Source organism: Pygocentrus nattereri, chromosome 5 (assembly GCF_015220715.1).
Source record: "Pygocentrus nattereri isolate fPygNat1 chromosome 5, fPygNat1.pri, whole genome shotgun sequence".
NCBI classification, from domain to species: Eukaryota; Metazoa; Chordata; class Actinopteri; order Characiformes; family Serrasalmidae; genus Pygocentrus; species Pygocentrus nattereri.
The window spans coordinates 7,079,075-7,099,651 of record NC_051215.1 but is presented as its reverse complement, the minus strand read 5'-3'; the positions used below and the strand labels follow the sequence as shown (position 1 = coordinate 7,099,651).

The 20,577-nt window shown below is 40.8% G+C and overlaps 1 protein-coding gene across 4 annotated transcripts in view; it reads right to left on the bottom strand.

Moving 5' to 3' along the window:
* Positions 1 to 19,121, bottom strand: part of LOC108426163 (rab11 family-interacting protein 2) — a 31,736-nt gene extending 12,615 nt beyond the window's left edge. For 3 of the 4 annotated variants that reach the window (XR_001857752.2, XM_017695473.2, XM_017695475.2), the window contains exons 1-5: positions 18,918 to 19,121; positions 17,787 to 18,417; positions 6,156 to 6,577; positions 5,210 to 5,561; positions 912 to 1,005 (exon numbers count right to left, since the gene is read on the bottom strand). Coding sequence is in view for 3 of the 4 variants with exons in the window: in XM_017695473.2 (XP_017550962.1) it covers positions 912 to 1,005; positions 5,210 to 5,561; positions 6,156 to 6,577; positions 17,787 to 18,139 (1,221 nt within the window). In the remaining variant the exon portion in view is untranslated. Of the gene's footprint in view, positions 1 to 911; positions 1,006 to 5,209; positions 5,562 to 6,155; positions 6,578 to 17,786; positions 18,418 to 18,882 lie in introns of all 4 variants that reach the window. The other variant, XM_017695474.2, reaches the window with a different exon arrangement.
* Between the last annotated feature and the right edge of the window lie 1,456 nt (positions 19,122 to 20,577).

Genomic DNA, 20,577 nt, shown 5'->3' with positions numbered 1-20,577 from the left:
TTTATCCTTGGGGTCAATTTGACTCCAGCAATTTAAACTTCTGGCAAATAAAGTTCTGGTGGAAATTATACGTTTTCCACTCCCCCGTGTCATGTGAACCATCAATGCTTCTTGTACTCCTACATGACTGTTAGGTTAGGGCCCTAAAGCAGAGGGACAGTTTTTGAAGACTATAAAACTGCATGTTGGAGTGACCTCAATGTCAACCAAAACAACAAAAACAAGTGTGTGTAAAATGTTTTATATAGCTAAAACTATAAAACTCAAAATGACCATCAAGGAACACTGACGCATACAAAATGTGTACAGGACACTGAAAATATACCATCATTTAAATGTTCTGTTTACCCAGTTGTCCCCATTAAATCAGAAAAAGGCATCAAATGAGACGTGAAAAAATGACATCAATCATTATTTAGAGATTAACAGTGAATGGGCTCTAACTGACCCAAAGATAATAGGAGGTTTAAGTTACATATGTACTATTATATGCTTTATTATTAGCTATGATTTATTGCTTACTGTAGCTCAAAATGATGGCTTGATAAGTTTGCCAGAAAATTGCTAAATATTTCAATGTAACAACTGATTAATCGATTATTAGTCAAATAATTCACATGAATAATCAACTTTAATCAGGCCTACACTGAAGAACGTGTTCAAACGACTCTCGGATGGATCTGATCTGCTCACGAGAGATTCTGCACAAGCTTGTGGAGTCTCTCAGCTTGAGTACACACAGTCATTAAAGCAAAGAGGTGTCAAGAATTTGTAAAACACGCATACATATTTCAAAGATTCTACTTTTCATTCATGCTGTTATGCTGATAACAGAATGTGTAGCAAAAAACAAAACACTGTTGCAGAGGTTAGGGTGTTGAACTCATCCAAGAAAAGAAATGAGAACTTACAGATTCTCTTGTGTTCTTCTTGCCTTGTTTTCTCTCTGGGGAGGCCTTTTTCTTCTGGCTCAAGTCTTCATTACTGATAGGTTTTGTGTTATCACTGCAAAACAGCACAAAAGAAAACACTCTCTTTCAGTCTGACGATGTATAAATCAATGAATCTTACCCCCAAAAAGGAAAGGACTGATTAATTCATCAGTAAATGTCGTTGTATTAAGATTGAGACGGTGAACACCTCCATACCTACGTTAACGCACATTAAAGCAGAGCTGCTGACCTATAAAATGAGCTTCATTATTAAACTGACCTCAATAAAGTCAAACACCGCCTGAAGTGTCAAATATAGACAGCGTGGTCTTGGCCCACTAACAGGAAACGGGGGCAGGTAGTCACTTTGTGACCTCCCACGCTCTCGCTGAGAGTTATGTGTCTATTTTCCATTTCCCAACAATCACTGCGGTCAATTACCATTTCAGGGATGCCACATGCAGCTTTAACAGTTGAGCAAGACAACAGGGGAAAGAAAAAGGAGGAAAAAAAAAAAAAAAAACACTAGTGGCTTCCTGTGGACGCTTTTTCAAACAGTGAGCAACACAAACACTTATGAGTTGAGACTCATCTTTTAAAATCTTTTAAGCTGTAATTGTTGAACATTTTCTTTAATTTGGCCACAAAACTGTAATGAAGTGAGATAGAACGCAATTGCGAATGTCAGACATCCTTTACAGACCAGGATTGTGGCCACTTACATGGATGTAATCAGCCTTGAGGACACAGAGGTCTGAACCTCTGTAGTTTCAGAAGCTTTATTTTAAATGCATCTCCAATTATGAATTTCAATGTGGAATCAGTGTCATCCTAGTAATTTGTTAGCGGAGTGTAGCCTGTGTGGAAAAGCCTGCACTCCAAGACTATCTATCCAGTCAACAGTGACATGACTGATATTCCTCAAAGCAGCTGTGGCTGACCGTAGATTACTGCCCACTAGTTTTAGCTCCACAAGAGCCTCTATTACTTTCATGTCTTTTGAAGATGTACAGGTATGCAACACTGCAGGCCAAGGCTACAGCCCTGAAATAAATGTGACAGTTTACATGAGAATAACATAAAAGGCTTTTTTAATAAATAAAAAAAACCCCACATGCTCGCAAAGTGCAATCCCAACCACTTTAGTCTACTCATAACACAGCTAGCTAAATCAACAAGTCCATTTTAATAAAAATAATACAAATTTTGATTATGAGTGCCTTTCATGGTATCCAATGATCTCGTAAAAAAGATTAAGATGATCAGAAAGAATGAGATCAAAGATAAATCTGTAGTTGGCCAGGCATGAAGACCACTGCTATCACAATATGACTCCTGCATATGTTTACTGTTTAAATAAGGTAACCTGACTTTAATCTGTTTAATAACACTAAACATTTTATTAAAGTATTAATTAATTGAAATAGGCTTCAACAAGTAAACAAGGCTTCAAATATGCTTAAGCTGTATTTTCAGCTTAAACTGGAAAATAAATACTTAAATAACTAAATAAATCAAATTCAGTACATAAACTATTCAGTCCTGGTCTTTGAGATCTACCACCCTGGAGAGTTCAGATCCAACACGCCTGGCTACAACATTCGGATGGTCCTGAAGGCCTTGATTACCTGAATCAGGTGTTAGGTTTGAGTTGGAGCCAAGTTATGCAGCGTGGTAGATCTCCAGGACTAAGATTGGGCTCCCCTGAACTAAACAGTCTTTCTGGATTCAGAGCAGTTTATCGGTTTATGGAAGAATGGGGGAAAATGTAAAAATGCCAAACATACAGGTTAAGAAAAGGGGGAGTAATGTGGTGAAAAAAAGATCAGAAATTAGCACTTGGTAAAGAAAATGTATTTTCTAGTGTGGCAAATGAAACTGAACCTGGCAGCGGCCCTGGTTGCTTAGCCATTTTGCCTGGGGCCATTTGAAACGCCCTGTTCTGCCTGATGTACGAGAGCTGAGACATGATTTTACTCATGTGCTTCCTGAAGCATAAGTACTGTTTGCACGAAATCAACCAACAAATGGCTTTTTTTTTTTTAAACCAGAGAGGCAGACAGTCCTAAAAATGTATTACTAATATTGTAGCCTGCGCACTACATTCCTTTGACAAAGGCAAATATTAGTAATACATTTTTAAGACTGACCATCCATCCATCCCATCCATCCATCCATCCATTTGAAATATGGCATGATGCTACTTTTCTTTTTCTGATACTGAAACTTTCTATGTTAATCGGATATTCACTCATTTGTATATTCAACAACGGAGCTTTAAAATAAACCATATAACCAAAGCACTTCACTTAAGATGGCCATCTAAAAGTACAGTGCTCAAACGAACACTACTACACCACAGGAAATACAGAGCCAAGAGCCAACATCATTACATGACCCCGGCTTTCTTTCTCTATTTAGTTAAGCCCTTTACAATAATTACACTTCACTTACATACAAATGTACACAGAACAGACCATTTAAAACAAAGGAATTGTAATTCTAGCATGATACCTAGCTATGTAGTTCTCATTTCACTTTACATGAACTAATGCTACAAGCAAGTCTGATGTTTTCAGTTCATTTGTGACAGAACTTTTGTTCTTTTGTTTTCCTCTAATACTTATTCAAGCACTTTCTGCAGAAGTACCATTACTGGGTATCAGACTGGTGCCACCTCTGACTTACAGCAGAACATCTAGTTTGTAAAAATCACAGGCTCTGAATTTTTCCCACTTTGTTAAAGTGAGGTTTTCCCCGAGGCTGTGGCCTCCGCAGTGACCTGTGATCTGAGGGTGTGCAGAGGGTGAGCGGCCTGTCAGGCCAAAGCCAGATAAGTGCTTAATTGACTTCTCTATCACTCTATCAGATATCACTACTGGGGCTCGAAAAGGCCCTGTAAGTCCAGTCTGCTCGGATAAAATGATGCCTAATGACATTGATAAAATCTTCCTAATGACACACCTTCTCCTCTGATTAAACAGGGGCTTTAGGGCCATCTGTATCGTCCAGCAGTAAGAGAAGTGGCATGGTTACGAATTTCAAGCAGATCTAGAGTGAGCTCTGATCTTACAGAAAGTGTTATGAATACAGGATGTGGTGGACAAAAACACTTGCATCATAACTATCAGCCTTTTTTTTGGTTCCTGGGAACATTCACCCAACCTACTGATAAAAATGCCAAAACAATGAGTTTTTAGGAACCAGATGCACAATGCGATTTTGGTATGCAGCATTTGGGGTTGCCGAGATGGCAAAACATACTGTGATCTAGGAGTGGGAATCTGTAGGCACCTCATGAGTCAACTACAATTTAGAGGCAGCGATGCGATTATGAAACAGATTATCGATGCATGTTATGGTGACATAAGATTCAGTGGCAATAAATTCACGTTATATAGTCCACATTATACAGACGTCCACATGTTACAGCAGTTCTACTCGTTTTCTTTCTTTTTTTTGATTTCGTAATTTCTCTTTTGGTCTTGTTGTAGAGAGTAGAGGGGATTGATGTGTCTGTAAAATGTCTGAGGAAAGTGGCTTTGGCTAAATCTGAAAGCAGAGAAAAGTAAGTCAGCATTTCCGTTTATATTTTTTAGCCTATACTAGTACATTAGCACATACTGAGACATACTGGACATAAAATTTGCAGCTCCCAAGGTAATCTGATTTTTGTTGAAAGGACAAAAAGCTCTTTTTAACATTTGGGTTGTCAACTCCTGACTTAACGTAGCTTTTAATGCAGATGGTGCCCACTCATTTTTTTGGCTTATCCAGTTGTGTTTTTATTATGTCTGTCTGGGCACTGCACTTCTGCACTTCCAAGTTCCGCCTTTACATTATAAATTAAAATTTAGAAAATCGATTTTTGACGTGATCTTTGATGTGAGTCGATTCAGAATTGTAGACATCGGCATCGCGATGAACCTAAGAATCAATTTCCCCCACCCCTACTGTGATACTTGAATACATCCAATGACATTTTGTTTTTCCTGTGGTTTGTTAACAAACAGTGCACCAGCAAAAGAACTGTGACAAAAAGAAAATACAAACTTGTTAAGTGATAAAAAGGAACGAAAGACAGGTAAAAAAGAAAAATTAAGATATTGGCAAAATGAACTAACACCCAATCACTCAGGACATGGGGGTTTGCAATGTGCTGAGGTATTGTGTATTGTGATGTGACGTGATCATGACATCAGTAACAGATTGTCAAATCGTCCACCGTTGTATGTGTAACATGCGAGAAGCATAAAAATTGTTCTCATGACCAGTACCTGGGCATGTAGTGTGGAAGGAAGGGGTTGGTGTCGCTGGCCTGCTCAGTGGTGAACGGATTCGGAGATCGGAGGTCCCCTGAACTGCCGGAGCGTCCTCCGTTGCTCGTCTTCCGTCCCTCTTTCTTTCCCGTCACTCGCTCGAGCAGGCTGACCTTCTCCTTCTTCTCCTTCCGGTCCGCCCGGTCCCAGAACACCGCCTGATCTCCTTCAAAGGGGTTGCGATTGCGGGGGAGCGTGGCAAATTTCTGCGGCATGTTGTCACCAATGTCTGTGAACGGGTCGCCCACCGCCTCACCGTCCTGGTAACCGGGCACCTCGCTCTGAGAGCGCCTGTGAGGGGCAACTCCACCTGAGCAAAGACAGAGACAGTCAGCAACACATAAAAAAAAATTAGAAGTCTTCGCTTACCAAAAAAATGTGATGAGCCAAGACGTGGTTGATGTCCAAAATTCACTTCTTCAGTTTTGTAGTGGAGTTACAAGGCTTATGCAGCTCACTAGTAATGGAAGCTGATGCCCTACTGATAAGAATTAAGCAAACTGTATGCTCACCTGGCTCAAATAGTATGCAGTAATCTCAAACGTTAAATGACAAACTTAATACTGAGCTGTTAGGTAATTTCAACAAAAACAGCTGTAACTGTATTTGCATGATGTTAATTGACATTGCCTAAAGAACCTTCGCCTACTTTTATTAAATTAGCCTCACAGTTCAAGTGCAAAAATAAAGAGGCAAAAAAAAAAACAAACATCTTGGCTGACTGACTTAATTTGGGGAAAAACTGTAGATATATGTAAATTTAAACTTTTCCTAAATGTCGATTCAAAATTTTAAATTTCCTAAATAAACTTTAAACTTTAGTCAGTAACCACTTAATAGCTGTAAGATCCTGCCACACTGAATTCAAACCAGAAACGCAAAAAAGGCTGAGCACTACCCTCACCACTCTCTTCGATGGAGTTCATGGAGTCCAGTTTGGGCCTGAAGTGGGTTCCTATCAGGTCAGACATGGAGTGGGCAGCAGAGAGTTTCTGAGTTCCTGCTAGGAGAGAGCGTTTGGGTTTGGGCTCCACCCAGCCAGCTGGCGGCTGGAGATGCTGGTTCGGCAGGCCCTGGGGAAGCTGAGAGTCGGTCTCGCACTGCGCCGAACGGGGCAGGATGGCAGAGGAGGTGTCGGAGAAGGCACTGTCATGTTTGCGGCCCTTCATCTTGTCTTTGAGCTTGGAGAAAGGCGAGCGCGGCTTGTCCCGCATGGAGAGGTCGAACATGCTGGCAGTCATGTTGTTCCTCATGAACTGGATGCTCACCTGGATCTTCCCTCTCTCCTTCCTCTTCTTACCAGGACGGGAATCCAGGGTGTACCAGCTAACAGGGATAAAAAGAAAGATAATTATGTGTACATTAGAAACAATAAGGCTACCTGTACTTAAAAACACTGCACTTCCAAATACAACACTCAAATTCCAATGTTCAAATTACTAACTAACTGAAGCTGACATATGTAATATAAGGCAAGGCAAGCTTATTTATAGAGCGTATTTCATTCACAAAAGCAAAGGGTGTTACATAAATAAAAACAAAAAGAGCATCAAAAGAAAAAATAAAAGTGCCTAGTACTTAAGAGTGAAAACAATAAAAATAAACCAAGTAAAACGAAACTGAAATTACATAAAAGCAACTGAAAAAGTGGACATTTGTTATAACAGTAATATAATATTAAAGATTTAGTTTCTTATACTAATACAATGTTACATATTTGTTAGAAAAATAACTATTATTTTCATTTAATTGTTCCTGGCTTATAAAAATCAGGCCCCACTACAGATAAAAATTAGGCACATTTACACTGAGGAGCTCACACTGTTTTTAACAGAATGAGTGACTGACCAAATAAATTAATAAATACTGAAATGAATGAATGAATGAATGAATAAATAAATAAATAAATAAATAAAGGGACACACTGACATGCATCATTTCACTAATTATTTCCTGTATATTTGTTGAATATAGCATGATGGTGCATAGTTAGAAATCAAATAAAGGCTGTTAAATTTCCTAAATTAACGCTGGTGCGCTGGTGGAGAGAAAAGAGTGATTTAGCAATCTTAAGTGAGGGAATTGACAGTTGTACAGCTTGATAAAAACAAAACGGAAACAGTCTATCGCACTTTCGTTTCCTCTGTTCCACGAAGCCAGTGGAAAGTGTCTATTGTAAGGCTGCTCCAAATGTATAATTCATTTAAAAAATAAAAAAAAATAAAAAACACACGACAAGGGGGCAATGTGTTTGTCTGCTGAGAAACTCAATTTCACTTCACACAAATCCACAGGCTAGTCCATTTGAAAGCCTTTCCCCTGCCTGAGAACGCATATTATAGCAGGGATAAACATAATTCCCTGGTAACTGCGTTGGTTTGGGACACATAAAGAATGTGAAGTAATACACCCCTGTCTAGGCCATTCCCCAGCTTCTGTTTGCTTAACCTCTACTGCTTTCTCTTCTGGAAGTAATGTGATTGATGCCATAACTCTGTGAAAAGGAGGTGACATTTGCACAAATCTGGCCTTTGTTCGTTCGCAGGTTACACCAAGATTGGGAGATTATAAAAGGAAGAATATTTCTGGGTAGCAACATAAATTACGGGAAGGTATATTGCTATAAAAGCTTTTTTTTAAGAAGCCTGGATGGATTTTTTCTAATTCAGAGTCTCAGTGAATCACATAAAACACAGTGATGGTGAGAAACAAGTCTGTTCCAAACCAAAGCTCGGTCAAACAGACGTGTTAAGTGGAGTGAAAAGACATTTACTTCTTTGCTTTATGATATTAAAACGAGTTAAGATTGCTTTTCAGACACAATGACTTTACCAAACATGTAAAAGGCCCATGCCGAGGCTGACATTTTTAGGTTAAACGATCTATTTCATCAGCTGACAAATGTTAAGGAAGTACGTAAACTCTGAAAATAAAAATGGCTGGAATTTGACATAGTAAATATAACGTCTGTGGGACGGACAACTTTACTAATGATTTTCAGAAGGATGCACCCACTGACGTCTATTAAGACACCAGCATTACAAGTGTTTTCAGAATCACAATCACTTTGAGGCAGAGGTGTCTAGTGGAGCCTAAACCCATATAAGCAAAAACACGGCTACTTCCATAAAATAATGAGACAAAAGTAAAACAACTACAAAAAAACGGTGTCAAAAAACTACCTAAGCATTAACACGTCTATCAGCAGAGGACCTGAAGCTTGCTAAACTCTATTCTTCTAAAGCCTAAAGATATGCCTCACAATTCAGAGGTGTGACTGCTCAGAAAGCAGTCCAGCTGCTGTCAATAACATAATAAAAGTCATTAGCAATTCAAATATTAATTATTACAGTAGAACAGTGAAAAGGATTTCTTTACTAATAAACAGGACATATGAGGAAAAATAAATTGAGGTTAAAATACCCAAGAAAGTACAATTTCATCAAAACTGTACATGCAACTGAGAAAATGATACCAATAGGTCTGAAAGATTCATTTAAGTTCATGCCAAAACCGATATTTATATGTACTGCAAGAGATGCACGTTTTAGCGTACATGATCAACAATTTGTCTTAACAACTTTTAAGAGGGAAATTAAGTCTAAAACCACAGATCTTCTAAAGAAGCCATTGTACAGTTAGAACAGAGCCAAGCAAACATCCATGTGCTGTTTATATGACAACACAACCACAACTACCTTGCAGTCTAGCACATTACGTTCAGCTTTCATGTCCCAAGACTGATAACATGGATATGCTGGTCTTCTTGGCACAAAAAAACAAAAACAAACAAAAAAACAATAGGATGGAACTCAATTTATGGGGAAATAAGTTTTTATTTTAGGTGAAAACATAGTACAGTTTCAACTACTTGAATCAACCCTGATGGCTGCGGTACAACCGTATAACAAATATTGCGAGCCCACCGCTTGATTTAAGGGGTCACACACACTAAATTTTGCTGGTCTGCTAACTGGACCAACCAAGAACAGCTGACATTAGTCCCCATTCTGAGTACTGATAGTATCAGTAATACTTGTTTGTTTGCTGCAGCAAATTGGACTAATATTCCAAAACAATGGAGCAATAAATGGCTTGGTAAGATAATGAGGCACCACTTTTCTCCCATTAATCACTTCATTAGAGACTGATGGTTATATCTGTCCGGCTAACAGCCAGGGCTGCAACAAACGACTAATTTGATAGTCAAATATTCGCTTGATTACTGAAACAAATAACCGATTATTCGGATTATGAATCACTACATTACCAAAAAACTTTCATGTAGCTATTAGCTTTTAAATTTAGCAGGAGGTTGTTTCATGCATTTGCTAACTAACAATGAAGACAATAAAAGATGAGTCACATTCAAGAATTCACTGTTTTAATGAACTTTCTTGCTAGTACAAAAGATAAAAAAATAAAACGCCAATGTTTTTTTCCTGTCAACGTTTATTACCAAGGATGTGCCAAGTAGCAGCAATAAAATACGACAAAACTAAATCAGTTTTCCTTTAAACAAGTAAATAAAAAGTCTATCAGTGCAGTCTGTGCTGTGTTCATTCTGAAACTAAATCTTACAATCAGTCTTTACTGAAACGAAGGAAAGCCAGTGTCTCCCTGTGCTCTTGTGAGTGTCGCTCTCTTCTGAGAGTAGACACTCCCCGCTGCAGAGGAGACGCGCTCCGGTAGAGCTAACGGGAAAGCGGCGAATGTTTGTGGCAAACGTCTCTACAAACAGTTAAATTTGAAGGATTTTGCACAAACGCTCATTTCAACGGCACCCCTTTGTCCAGCTACCCTGCATGTTCACGAAGAACTACCTCCTTAAACTGTTAGCAAATGGAGCTAAACGTTCGCAGAGAACAGAGAACTGTTTGTAATCGTTCACCTGTGTTCGCCGAATCTGACCGCACCAGCGGCCTCGGCGCTAAAATGACGATGCACCAATCACCAATGAATGCACTTCTAATTGTATATCCACTATTTTACACACTATTTACTGAACTAGTATGCGGTTTGGGACACGGCACATCTTCACCCAGTTAGCCGACAAGTCTCCTCTCCAGACGCTCCTGCGTGGAGGATATGCTCCCGTGCCAGATGAGGTCGGCTTTATAAAACAGCACAACTGACAACCTTTTTCGTGAGTTCAGCTCTAACACTTTTGAGGATTCTGGTCTTGAGCAGCCGTCGCTCTATTGTTAACTCTCCAGTGAGCAGTAACGGCAAAACGTTCCTAGTGAGCACGAGAAAGACGTGCAATCGACTAATCATTTAGTTGCCAACTAATCTGGTCGTCGAATTTAGTCGACTAAGTCGAATAATCGTCGCACTCCTACTAACAGCATTAGATTTTTAGACTTTTTTGGCAATTTTTGCAGGATCAGTGCAGATTGCAAGTAAAACCCTGAGTATACACTAAGGTGGGCAACATGGCAAAATATTAGAAATGCACAATGATATCAGAATCATATCAGTATATATCATATATCATCATAAAATAATACTGGTGAAGCAGAGATGTTCAGATTTGACCGACATTTTAAACTGGCATTTGACAGTATATTTATTGTACTCTAAAAGAGCAGAATGTTTAGGTGATGCTGGATTACTGTGCTAAAATGTCTGAATCCTGTTCATTTTACTGTATTTATAACCCCACTGAAATAAATGTTACATTCTGCTGCAATGCTAATGGAGGGAGATGTAGTCCTACTTTTTATAAATGTTAACCAACTATGCTCTTATCACTGCATCCCTTAAAAAAAAATTACATATACAATACATACAACATTTTATTTTATTCATGAGGTTGTGAACAGACATAATGCACCAACAGTGCCACAATAAAAACGACATCTTTTTCACGCAATGTTTTCCACAATGTGCTACACTATACCCAATTAAGCAAGGCTGTCTTGAACTTAAAATTACACTCAGAAAAGCTGTTTGTGGCATCATTTTTCACAATAATGATTACATACTGTCATTTTACCCACCCCTAATACACTGCTCAAAAAAATAAAGGGAACACTCAAATAACACATCCTAGATCTGAATGAATGAAATATTCTCATTGAATACTTTGTTCTGTACAAAGTTGAATGTGCTGACAACAAAATCACAAAAATCATCAATGGAAATCAAATTTATTTACCAATGGACACAAAAGTAAAGTGGAAAAACACACTACAGGCTGATCCAACTGTGATGTAATGTCTTTAAAACAAGTCAAAATGAGGCTCTGTATTGTGTGTGGCCTCCATGTGCCTGTATGACCTCCCTACAACGCCTGGGCATGCTCCTGATGAGGTGGTGGATGGTCTCCTGAGGGATCTCCTCCCAGACCTGGACTAAAGCATCCACCAACTCCTGGACAGTCTGTGGTGCAATGTGGCGTTGGTGGATGGAGCGAGACATGATGTCCCAGATGTGCTCAATCAGATTCAGGTCTGGGGAATGGACGGGCCAGTCCATAGCTTCAATGCCTTCATCTTGCAGGAACTGCTGACACACTCCAGCCACATGAGGTCTAGCATTGTCCTGCATTAGGAGGAACCCAGGGCCAACCGCACCAGCATATGGTCTCACAAGGGGTCTGAGGATCTCATCTCGGTACCTAATGGCAGTCAGGCTACCTCTGGCAAGCACATGGAGGGCTGTGCGGCCCTCCAAAGAAATGCCACCCCACACCATTACTGACCCACTGCCAAACCGGTCATGCTGAAGGATGTTGCAGGCAGCAGATCGCTCTCCACGGCGTCTCCAGACTCTGTCACGTCTGTCACATGTGCTCAGTGTGAACCTGCTTTCATCTGTGAAGAGCACAGGACGCCAGTGGCGAATTTGCCAATCCTGGTGTTCTCTGGCAAATGCCAAGCGTCCTTCACGGTGTTGGGCTGTGAGCACAACCCCCATCTGTGGACGTCGGGCCCTCATACCATCCTCATGGAGTCGGTTTCTAACCGTTTGTGCAGACACATGCACATTTGTGGCCTTCTGGAGGTCATTTTGCAGGACTCTGGCAGTGCTCCTCCTGTTCCTCCTTGCACAAAGGTGGAGGTAGCGGTCCTGCTGCTGGGTTGTTGCCCTCCTACAGCCTCCTCCATGTCTCCTGGTGTAGTGGCCTGTCTGCTGGTAGCGCCTCCAGCCTCTGGACACTACGCTGACAGACACAGCAAACCTTCTTGCCACAGCTCGCATGATGTGCCATCCTGGATGAGCTGCACTACCTGAGCCACTTGTGTGGGTTGTAGAGTCCGTCTCCTGCTACCACGAGTGTGAAAGCACCCCCAACATTCAAAAGTGACCAAAACATCAGCCAGAAAGCAGAAAGGTACTGAGAAGTGGTCTGTGGTCCCCACCTGCAGAACCACTCCTTTACTGAGTGTGTCTTGCTAATTGCCAATGATTTCCACCTGTTGTCTGTTCCATTTGCACAACAGCTGTGAAATTGATTGTCAATCAGTGTTGCTTCCTAAGTGGACAGTTTGATTTCACAGAAGTTTGATTCACTTGGAGTTATATTGTGTTGTTTAAGTGTTCCCTTTATGTTTTTGAGCAGTTTATATACACACACACCAGTTCTCCAGGAACAGAGTTTGACATCCAGCTTTATATTCATGCCAGCACGATCGTAAATATTCATTCACTCTCCACCAGGGCAACCGCAGCCTGCCACTGTGTGAAGTGCTCCATTCCCATAATGCCACAGTTCAAGCCCATTCACACACAGGGCCGCCATATGTAGCCAGGCGTGCAAGGGTTTTACCTGGTTTCCTGGCCCAGAAGGGCAGCTCTGAAGAGAGCATGACGAGAAGAGGCTCGACTCCCTGCTCTTACCGTGGGCGTCAAGGCCAAGATAAACCTCCCTATGCCTGGATTCACAACACGCTCCCACTCAGCGCGGACCACTGGGAACCTCCGCACAATCAACAAACACAGGTGCGTGATAATTAGGGCCTGTCGAGCCTCGTCAAAACGCACTTGTGCTATGTGTCAGAGAGAACAGGGCCAGCGTGGGACTCCAAGTCTCAAAGGCCAAGGAGGGGCTACAAGGAGATTTGTGCTCACATCAAGCCAGTATTCGCTTGACTTACGGTACGACAAAAGCCCCCCTAGGTGTGCTTTCCACGGACTGCTTGAGTAAATAAAATAAACGCCTGGCAGTGATTATGACATATCGTGCCACTGTCTCTCCGGCTAAGGGGAAAGGCTCTAATGTGCTGGAGAGGTGATGATGTAGCCTATATGATAATTACCAGCAGATGGGACTCTAAGCTCCACTCTGCAATGGCTTGGAGGTAATTCAATTGCAAACTTCTGCATGACTGACAAACGGCCAGATTATGCCACACGGGAGATTACAGTATTCCATCAGCCAAGGCTTTCCTTCTCTAATGCACTATAATACACTGTATCGAATTCAGATTGTAGAGAATAAAGGGCGTTAAAAGACTCTTCGGATGATGCAGCCTATCTGCTGGAATCTGCTCCCTTTCTGAACAATTAGTTTCATGACAAAACTTTACAGTGTCTTTCTGAAAAATTGCAGAGACCCACAACACAAAAGACAGAAAACTTTTTTTTTAATATTATTTAAATAAGATTAATGTAGTATGTAAACATTGTTAGTCAAAACCACGTTCATTCAAACTAAACTGCAAAAACAGCCCATTTTGTATTTATTGTTTTGTCATATTATGAAAATCTGGCTACAGATTTATACACATCCACCCATTCAGTCTACAGCAGTTTAGTCCAGCCTATTCATGAGGAAGGTATAAATCAGGGGTCAGCAACGTGCGGCCCATTTACTGCCCTGTCGCGGCTCCACAGCAGAATTTGATTTTTAGGCAATAAAATACAGTAAAATCAAGATCTGCCGATCGTTCTCACACTGTTCTAACAATAAATGGCCATAAACACTGGAGTTAATGTTAATGCTAATTCACCCTTTTACCCTGAAGATCATGTAGACTGCTGGTCACCAACACAGCCAACATTCTTGCCTAGCTAGTAGCAAACAGAAAGGCAAAGAGAAACATTTAAGATGGACATTGATAATCTGGAGACGAAGGGACTTACTTGCACTCAATCACTCCAGCTGTTTTCCTGATAGGTTTAATCAGCAACAAGAAACTAAGGTCAAACACTAAAAAGTCACGAGGCTGAAGTCGCTTCTTACTTGCCAGCATCTTGTTCAAATTGTCCTGTTCCACCTTAAATCATGCAGCAGTTGTATTCTGGCGCCTCAGGCACCATTTAAGATGGAACCTGAAAATTCAAAATTCAAAAAAGAAGCTGGACAATGAGAAGCTGACAGCCTCATAAACAGTCGAACGCTGAGAGAGGTCTAACAAGAGACTATTCCACTTTTTCAGAAAAGTTTCCTGCTGGAGATGCGAGAAAAGCAGCTATAACAGAGCCAAGGCCCAACGCAGAGAAAGGAAGTCTGCTTTTTCATTTACTTTATTTTTCTTAGCCTCTACAAGGATATTAGCACATATTTTTAAAAAATGTTAACACGTTAAATGGTAAAACGTTCATCAATAATATTAACAAAATGCTGTGGCCCCCAATGTGGTTTGATTTTTGTTGAAAGGACAAAATAGTTCTTAAAATTTGGGTTGCTGACCCCTGGTATAAGGAGTGTTTCAGCCTGGAGTGTACTACGGTAAGGTAGAATACATGGAACTCAATCAGAACAGAGGTCAAATAGAGAGGAAGAAAACGGTCACGTAAAAAGGAATGACTGTCTGGTACAGAAACCCACAAAAAAGACATTAGTGGCTCAGAAAAACATAAAATAAAATACAAAAAAAACGACAGAATATGGCCCCTTTAACAGGCTCAGAGACAACACGGTATTATAAAAGAGGGGTGTGTCTGAATTCCCTCACAACTATTTAACTATGCAACAACATAAATAGAAACAAATCACGATTTCAACAATGGGAGAGATTTACAAAGTCTACACATTACACACCATCACTGACATGTCCAGTGACTGTAATAAACCACCAGCAATGACGGGTCCCGTTCCTCCTACGACACGCGGTTCCAAAGCTCAAAGTGAATTGGCCACCATGCACAGCTAGACAAAAGCTTAAAGCTCAGCGTCTGACAATGCACGTACCATAATGCACAAACAGAAATAGTTGCACTACCTCAAATCATTCGAACAGGAAAAGGTCAAATGTGCAGCTGTTTGAATGCTTGACTGAACGTGTTTCTAAAAGCTGCTGTGGGCTGGGCCTGGTAAAACAGGGCCCGCTGGGTGAAATACACCTGTTAGTCACTGAGGCCAGACAAACCAGAAAGGAAATCTTACTGCAAGTAATTGTCCTCACCAGACTCGTTCATCTGCTTACAGGCTTTGCCAGAGAAAAGGCCTGCTGTGAAGTCACACGCTATCTTTTCATCTCATTGTTTCTTCTATACAGCACTGCCTGACAAAGGCATAGATGAAACGTTTCTGGCCATGCCTTCTTCCATTGTTTGTATTCTCTAGCACATTCATTTTGGGAGGTTGAATATGTATATACCTTAATTATACACCATGCAAAGCTTAAGGGTACAAGTCTACGACTGTTCCAGAGTATTAGGCAGAGAAATTTTAATGTGGATTATGCAGAGCCAAAACAGTATGGACTGCAGTACCTGACGCATGTGTGAGAAATGGACTAAACAGCGTTCTGCATTTTTACTAATGAACTTGAGAAACTACATGCTGCACTCAACTGCTTAATCTTCAGGGTTATAAATCAATTCATCTTTAGGCTTAATGTCCAGTAACTACAATGATTTATTCAGCAACCGCTATAGAGGTACTATACAAATGTACACATCATTAGTCTGCTATTACAACGCTCAGTATCTGTATCAGGCTACTACCATAAAAAAAATAATAAATAAAAAATCATTATCAGTATAGGAAAAGAAACAGTGGTGCAATCTCAATCTCCATATGAAAGCGAGGAATAGAAATTTGGAACCCCTAAAAGTTTTAAGAGTTAAAAGGAACGACAGCACTTTACTGTACGGCACCATTCAGAAGACCTGCATCGCTTTTCGTGACAGCTGACATACGAGAATTTCCCTGTTGTGGGAATAATAGAGGATTACGTCATCTTTTCTCATAATTATCTAAAAAATAATGAAGGCTTATTCTACAAAGCACCCATCCTCATAACACTTTCTAGGCTGTGGGAAAAAAAAAAATCATAATAATACAAACGTAGCCTGTACGGCAACTGATGCAAGCCATGTAAAAGTGGTTTATATCAGTTGTCAAAAAAGGCTTCTGTAGGTGTGATGTAGCGCTATGAATGCTGCCCTTCAGTAGTGCTACCAAAGGAATAATCTTAACGGTGCTATAAACTCTAAACTCAAATAAAAGCTCACTTAAACAAGGCGGTTGTTATATTTTTCTGAAATTTGTTGGAATTTTTCTTGACGTTGCTGTGGGAGCGATGTAGCCTAAATGACTGGACTTACTTTTAGGCCAAAGTCGACAGCTTAGTATTCTTATGAACTTCTGCTACTGGCTTTCAAGAATAACTTGGTGGTTGCTAGCTGCGATGAAGAAAACTTCCCTATTGAGTTAGTGGTCTGCTGTTGACAAATCAAGCATACTGACACAGGATGCCGCACAGAATATTTGCAAGAATGAGGTGGACAGCCTACGCGCTGCACCTTAACGTGACCCACTATGACTACAGAGGGGAAAACACAGTGATTCAGAGCAGGCATATGACCGAAATATGGGTGGGGTCTAGTGCCTGGAATTGAATGGTAGACTGAGGAAGTGCATCAAAATCCAACACCTAACACTTATTTCAAACATATTCATCTCTTATATGTGTATGTATGTATGTATAAAAAGCATGGTTGCATATTAATAATAATAATAATAATAATAATAATAATAACAGAGAATAATAGGTGATAATAGAGATTGTGTCTGCACTGCCATTACAGCAATCAAGCGTGATTAACATAATCTATATTTAAATGTTGGGCACACATGCAACATGTGAATTCCTGTGGTTTGACAGGAAGTGAATATCTGAGATTGGTCATCACTACTTGCTCGGAGCACGCTCAAGTGAATTACTTTGCTTTTATTTGCTCGACTGTTTACAGAAATGCCTCATTTTTGCACGGTGATCAATTAGGATGGAAGAGTTAGGATTTAGTGTATTTTAATACACAGTTAATTGTAGAGCCTTACCAAATTAGTCTAGGCATGTCAAGAACACCCCTGGCACAGAGTAACTCAACCCAGCACTGACCTAAGCATTGGTCTGTGTGGTAAAGGGATTAGCCTGCTGGATTTAATAAGATTATTGGGCTGGCTACTACAGCACCGCGCTGACTTCTGTTGATATGGTCCACGGTCCCCTACTACTCAACCATCAGGACAAAGCAAAGTGAAAGTAATTCTTTTCAGATGCTTCACTTACATTCCTTCATACCACTCATAACCTTCCAACAGAAGGCAAAAGAGATGGGAACAAGTGTCACTTACTTGATCTTTCTTCGTTCCTTGTTGTCAAAGATCTCGTTGAGGTTGATGCTCTTCTGTCCTAGAAACTTATCCATCCCAACCAGAGACCTGTGCATGACTATGAGGCACAGTTCGTAAATCTCCGGGTTGCCCTCCACAAGCAGGCCCGGCAACTCGAACGAAGCCTCCTCTCTCCATACTGGACTCAAGGTCTTCTCCGCCACCGACGTTGAATATTTCTCTTTCCCAAGCTGGATGATCGTGTAGGCATCGTTGGTGCCATTCTTCCCCTTCGGCTGGAGGTCTGCCGCTTGGAGGACCGTCACTTGGACGTGAGTGGGGAACCACTTCTGAGACTGCTCAGCTAGTGACATCGTGTTGTGTTTTATGGACGGGGCCTACTATATCTGACAAAACACTTCAAATCACTGCTTCATTCTCTGATTAGGTGCAAGAGCGCTGCATGACTCAACACTATAAGAGTGCCATTAGTGGAATATTAGGTAGAAATGTAAAGGCTGGGATTAAATGTATGCAGTTCAATCTACATTGTCCCTCCTTTGCACTTCGTTCAAAAGGAATACAGCTATGGGAGATAAGTTAGCATCCAGGGCATCTTGCATATCCACAGTGCATCTTCCACAAAAGTAGCCTGACAACGGAGATAAAAAAAAACACAATTTCAGGCTCACACACTGGACAAAAGTGAATGTTTCGTTCATTTAACCAGCTGTAGAAACTAACCCAAGCATCTCAGTGAACCAAATATGAAAGGGTGTGCTGAATGTGTGTTGTTAGTTAGCAAAGAGAGAGGCAGTCGGCAAGAAGAAGCCGAGTTCAGCTCCCTACTCGCCAGCTGAATTTAGCCGTTCCACCTTAAATGGTCCAGCAGTTGCATTCAGGCACCCGAGACGCTAGAACGTAGTTAGTGAAGTGCCGCATCATTTAAGGTGGAATGGAAAATTCCTCGAACAAAAAGCTGATTTCAGCTCCGTGCTGGCTAGCAAGGTAAGCTGTACTCACGACGCATGTATACAACTATCATCAGGTATTTATATGTTACGTTATTTCACTTCACAATGTCATTTATTAGCAAACAGAAAGGATTATAACCTACTGTCAAAATGTGAAGACGTTGCTACATTTTTTTACCTCAGAGTCATACTTTCCGTCCAAGTGCAGCGAAGGAGCTGGCTGTGGAATAATGTGTTGCCTTGGCGGTCTTTGGTCGGCTGTCTACAGCTCGTTTTAAACGCCGTTTTTTGATTAATTTCTGTTTAAGAAACAAAAACAACTGAGGTTTCCCCCAAAAATGTGCCCGTTAAAAATCTGCCCTTCTCCCCGCTTCCTCGTGCCTCACTTCCGCCGACGCGCTCGCTGGAGGCGGGGCCTGAGCGCCTCGCCCGTTGCTGTGGAAACGAGCAAGTTCGTGTTAGCTTCTGGGAACAAAACCTCGTATCTCCATTTGTGTCGTTTTTCAGTTTTTGACACAATTTGAAAGTACAAGTTACCCTTTATATTGCGTGTCAATGTCATGAAGAATGGACCAAAAGAAACGGCCCAAAATGACTTGGAAAAAAGTCTGGTTCCATTGACTTGCATTAAAAGTGATGCAGGTTTTTTGCTTTTCCTGTAAAGTCACCAGTTTGGAGATACGGGTTTTTCTTCCGACAACTTTCCTCAAAAAGACAGGTCTTCAAGGGTTCTTTAGTGAAGGCAGTGGTTCTGTTTAGAACCCTGAGCTCTATGTAGAAACATCCCTTGCTCAAACAGGTGTTTGCATGGTTAAGTGGTTCTTCAGATGGTACAAAGTTCTATATATATCACAAAAAGGGCTGTTGTTACAATCTTGACATCGTAAGAGTAGAAGAACCTTTTTTGGTGCTATTTAGAGCCACTTTCAAAAAGGTTCTGTATACAACCATATAAAACACATTCTCCATCAATATGAATCATTGACGCTTGAAATGGTTCTACTTCCCAGATAGCACACAGTTTTGGGCCGATTCTGGCTTTCCTATGTGAGTGTTGGCTGACTACCGGGTAGATGTTAGGCATGTGGGCCAGAATAGGGCCAGATCCTGGACAGCTTCATACAATTTTGCCTCATGTCTACATTTGAGGGACGATTCTGGCATGGGTACTGTGGCCTAACAATTTCGTTGGGTCAGATTGGGACCAGATTTGGGCCGTATCCTATAGTTCTACTCACGTTACATTGTGTGGGCCAGATCTGGGCTGAGGACCCAGCCATATACTGGGCCAGAACAAATCATGGATGTGGCCCACACGCGAGCCAGACAAATTTCTACTGTAGAACCCTTGAAGAACCACCTTTTTTGTGATAGTGATAGGCACTGAGTGTGTGACTGCCAGATTCTGACAAGAAATTAAGACGAAACAGGCTAGAAACGAGACACGAGGCTTGGTAAATTAATGTTGAAAGGTCTTACCTGCTCCATGAACGAATTATCTCCAGGCTGTGCACCAAAGCTGAGCTTAAGTGTTTCTGTATGCATGCTCAGACTTCATTTACTTTTCACTGTTCATTTATGCATGCTGTTTGTTTGCTTTTCGGCTGCATGCATGCCATTCATTTCATTTTCACCTATATGCTGTTTGTTTATATGCTTTTCTGTTGTCTGTTTTCCTGCTGTATGCTTGCAGTCAATGTATTAAATGCCTTTGCTGTAGGCTAAATTAATAAAATTTAGAAAATTAATACAAATGTATTTAATTAATAATAAATTATTACAATTTAGTGAAGTTTAATGAGTTCATTTAGTAAAGGAAAATGGTTCTGTGTAGAATC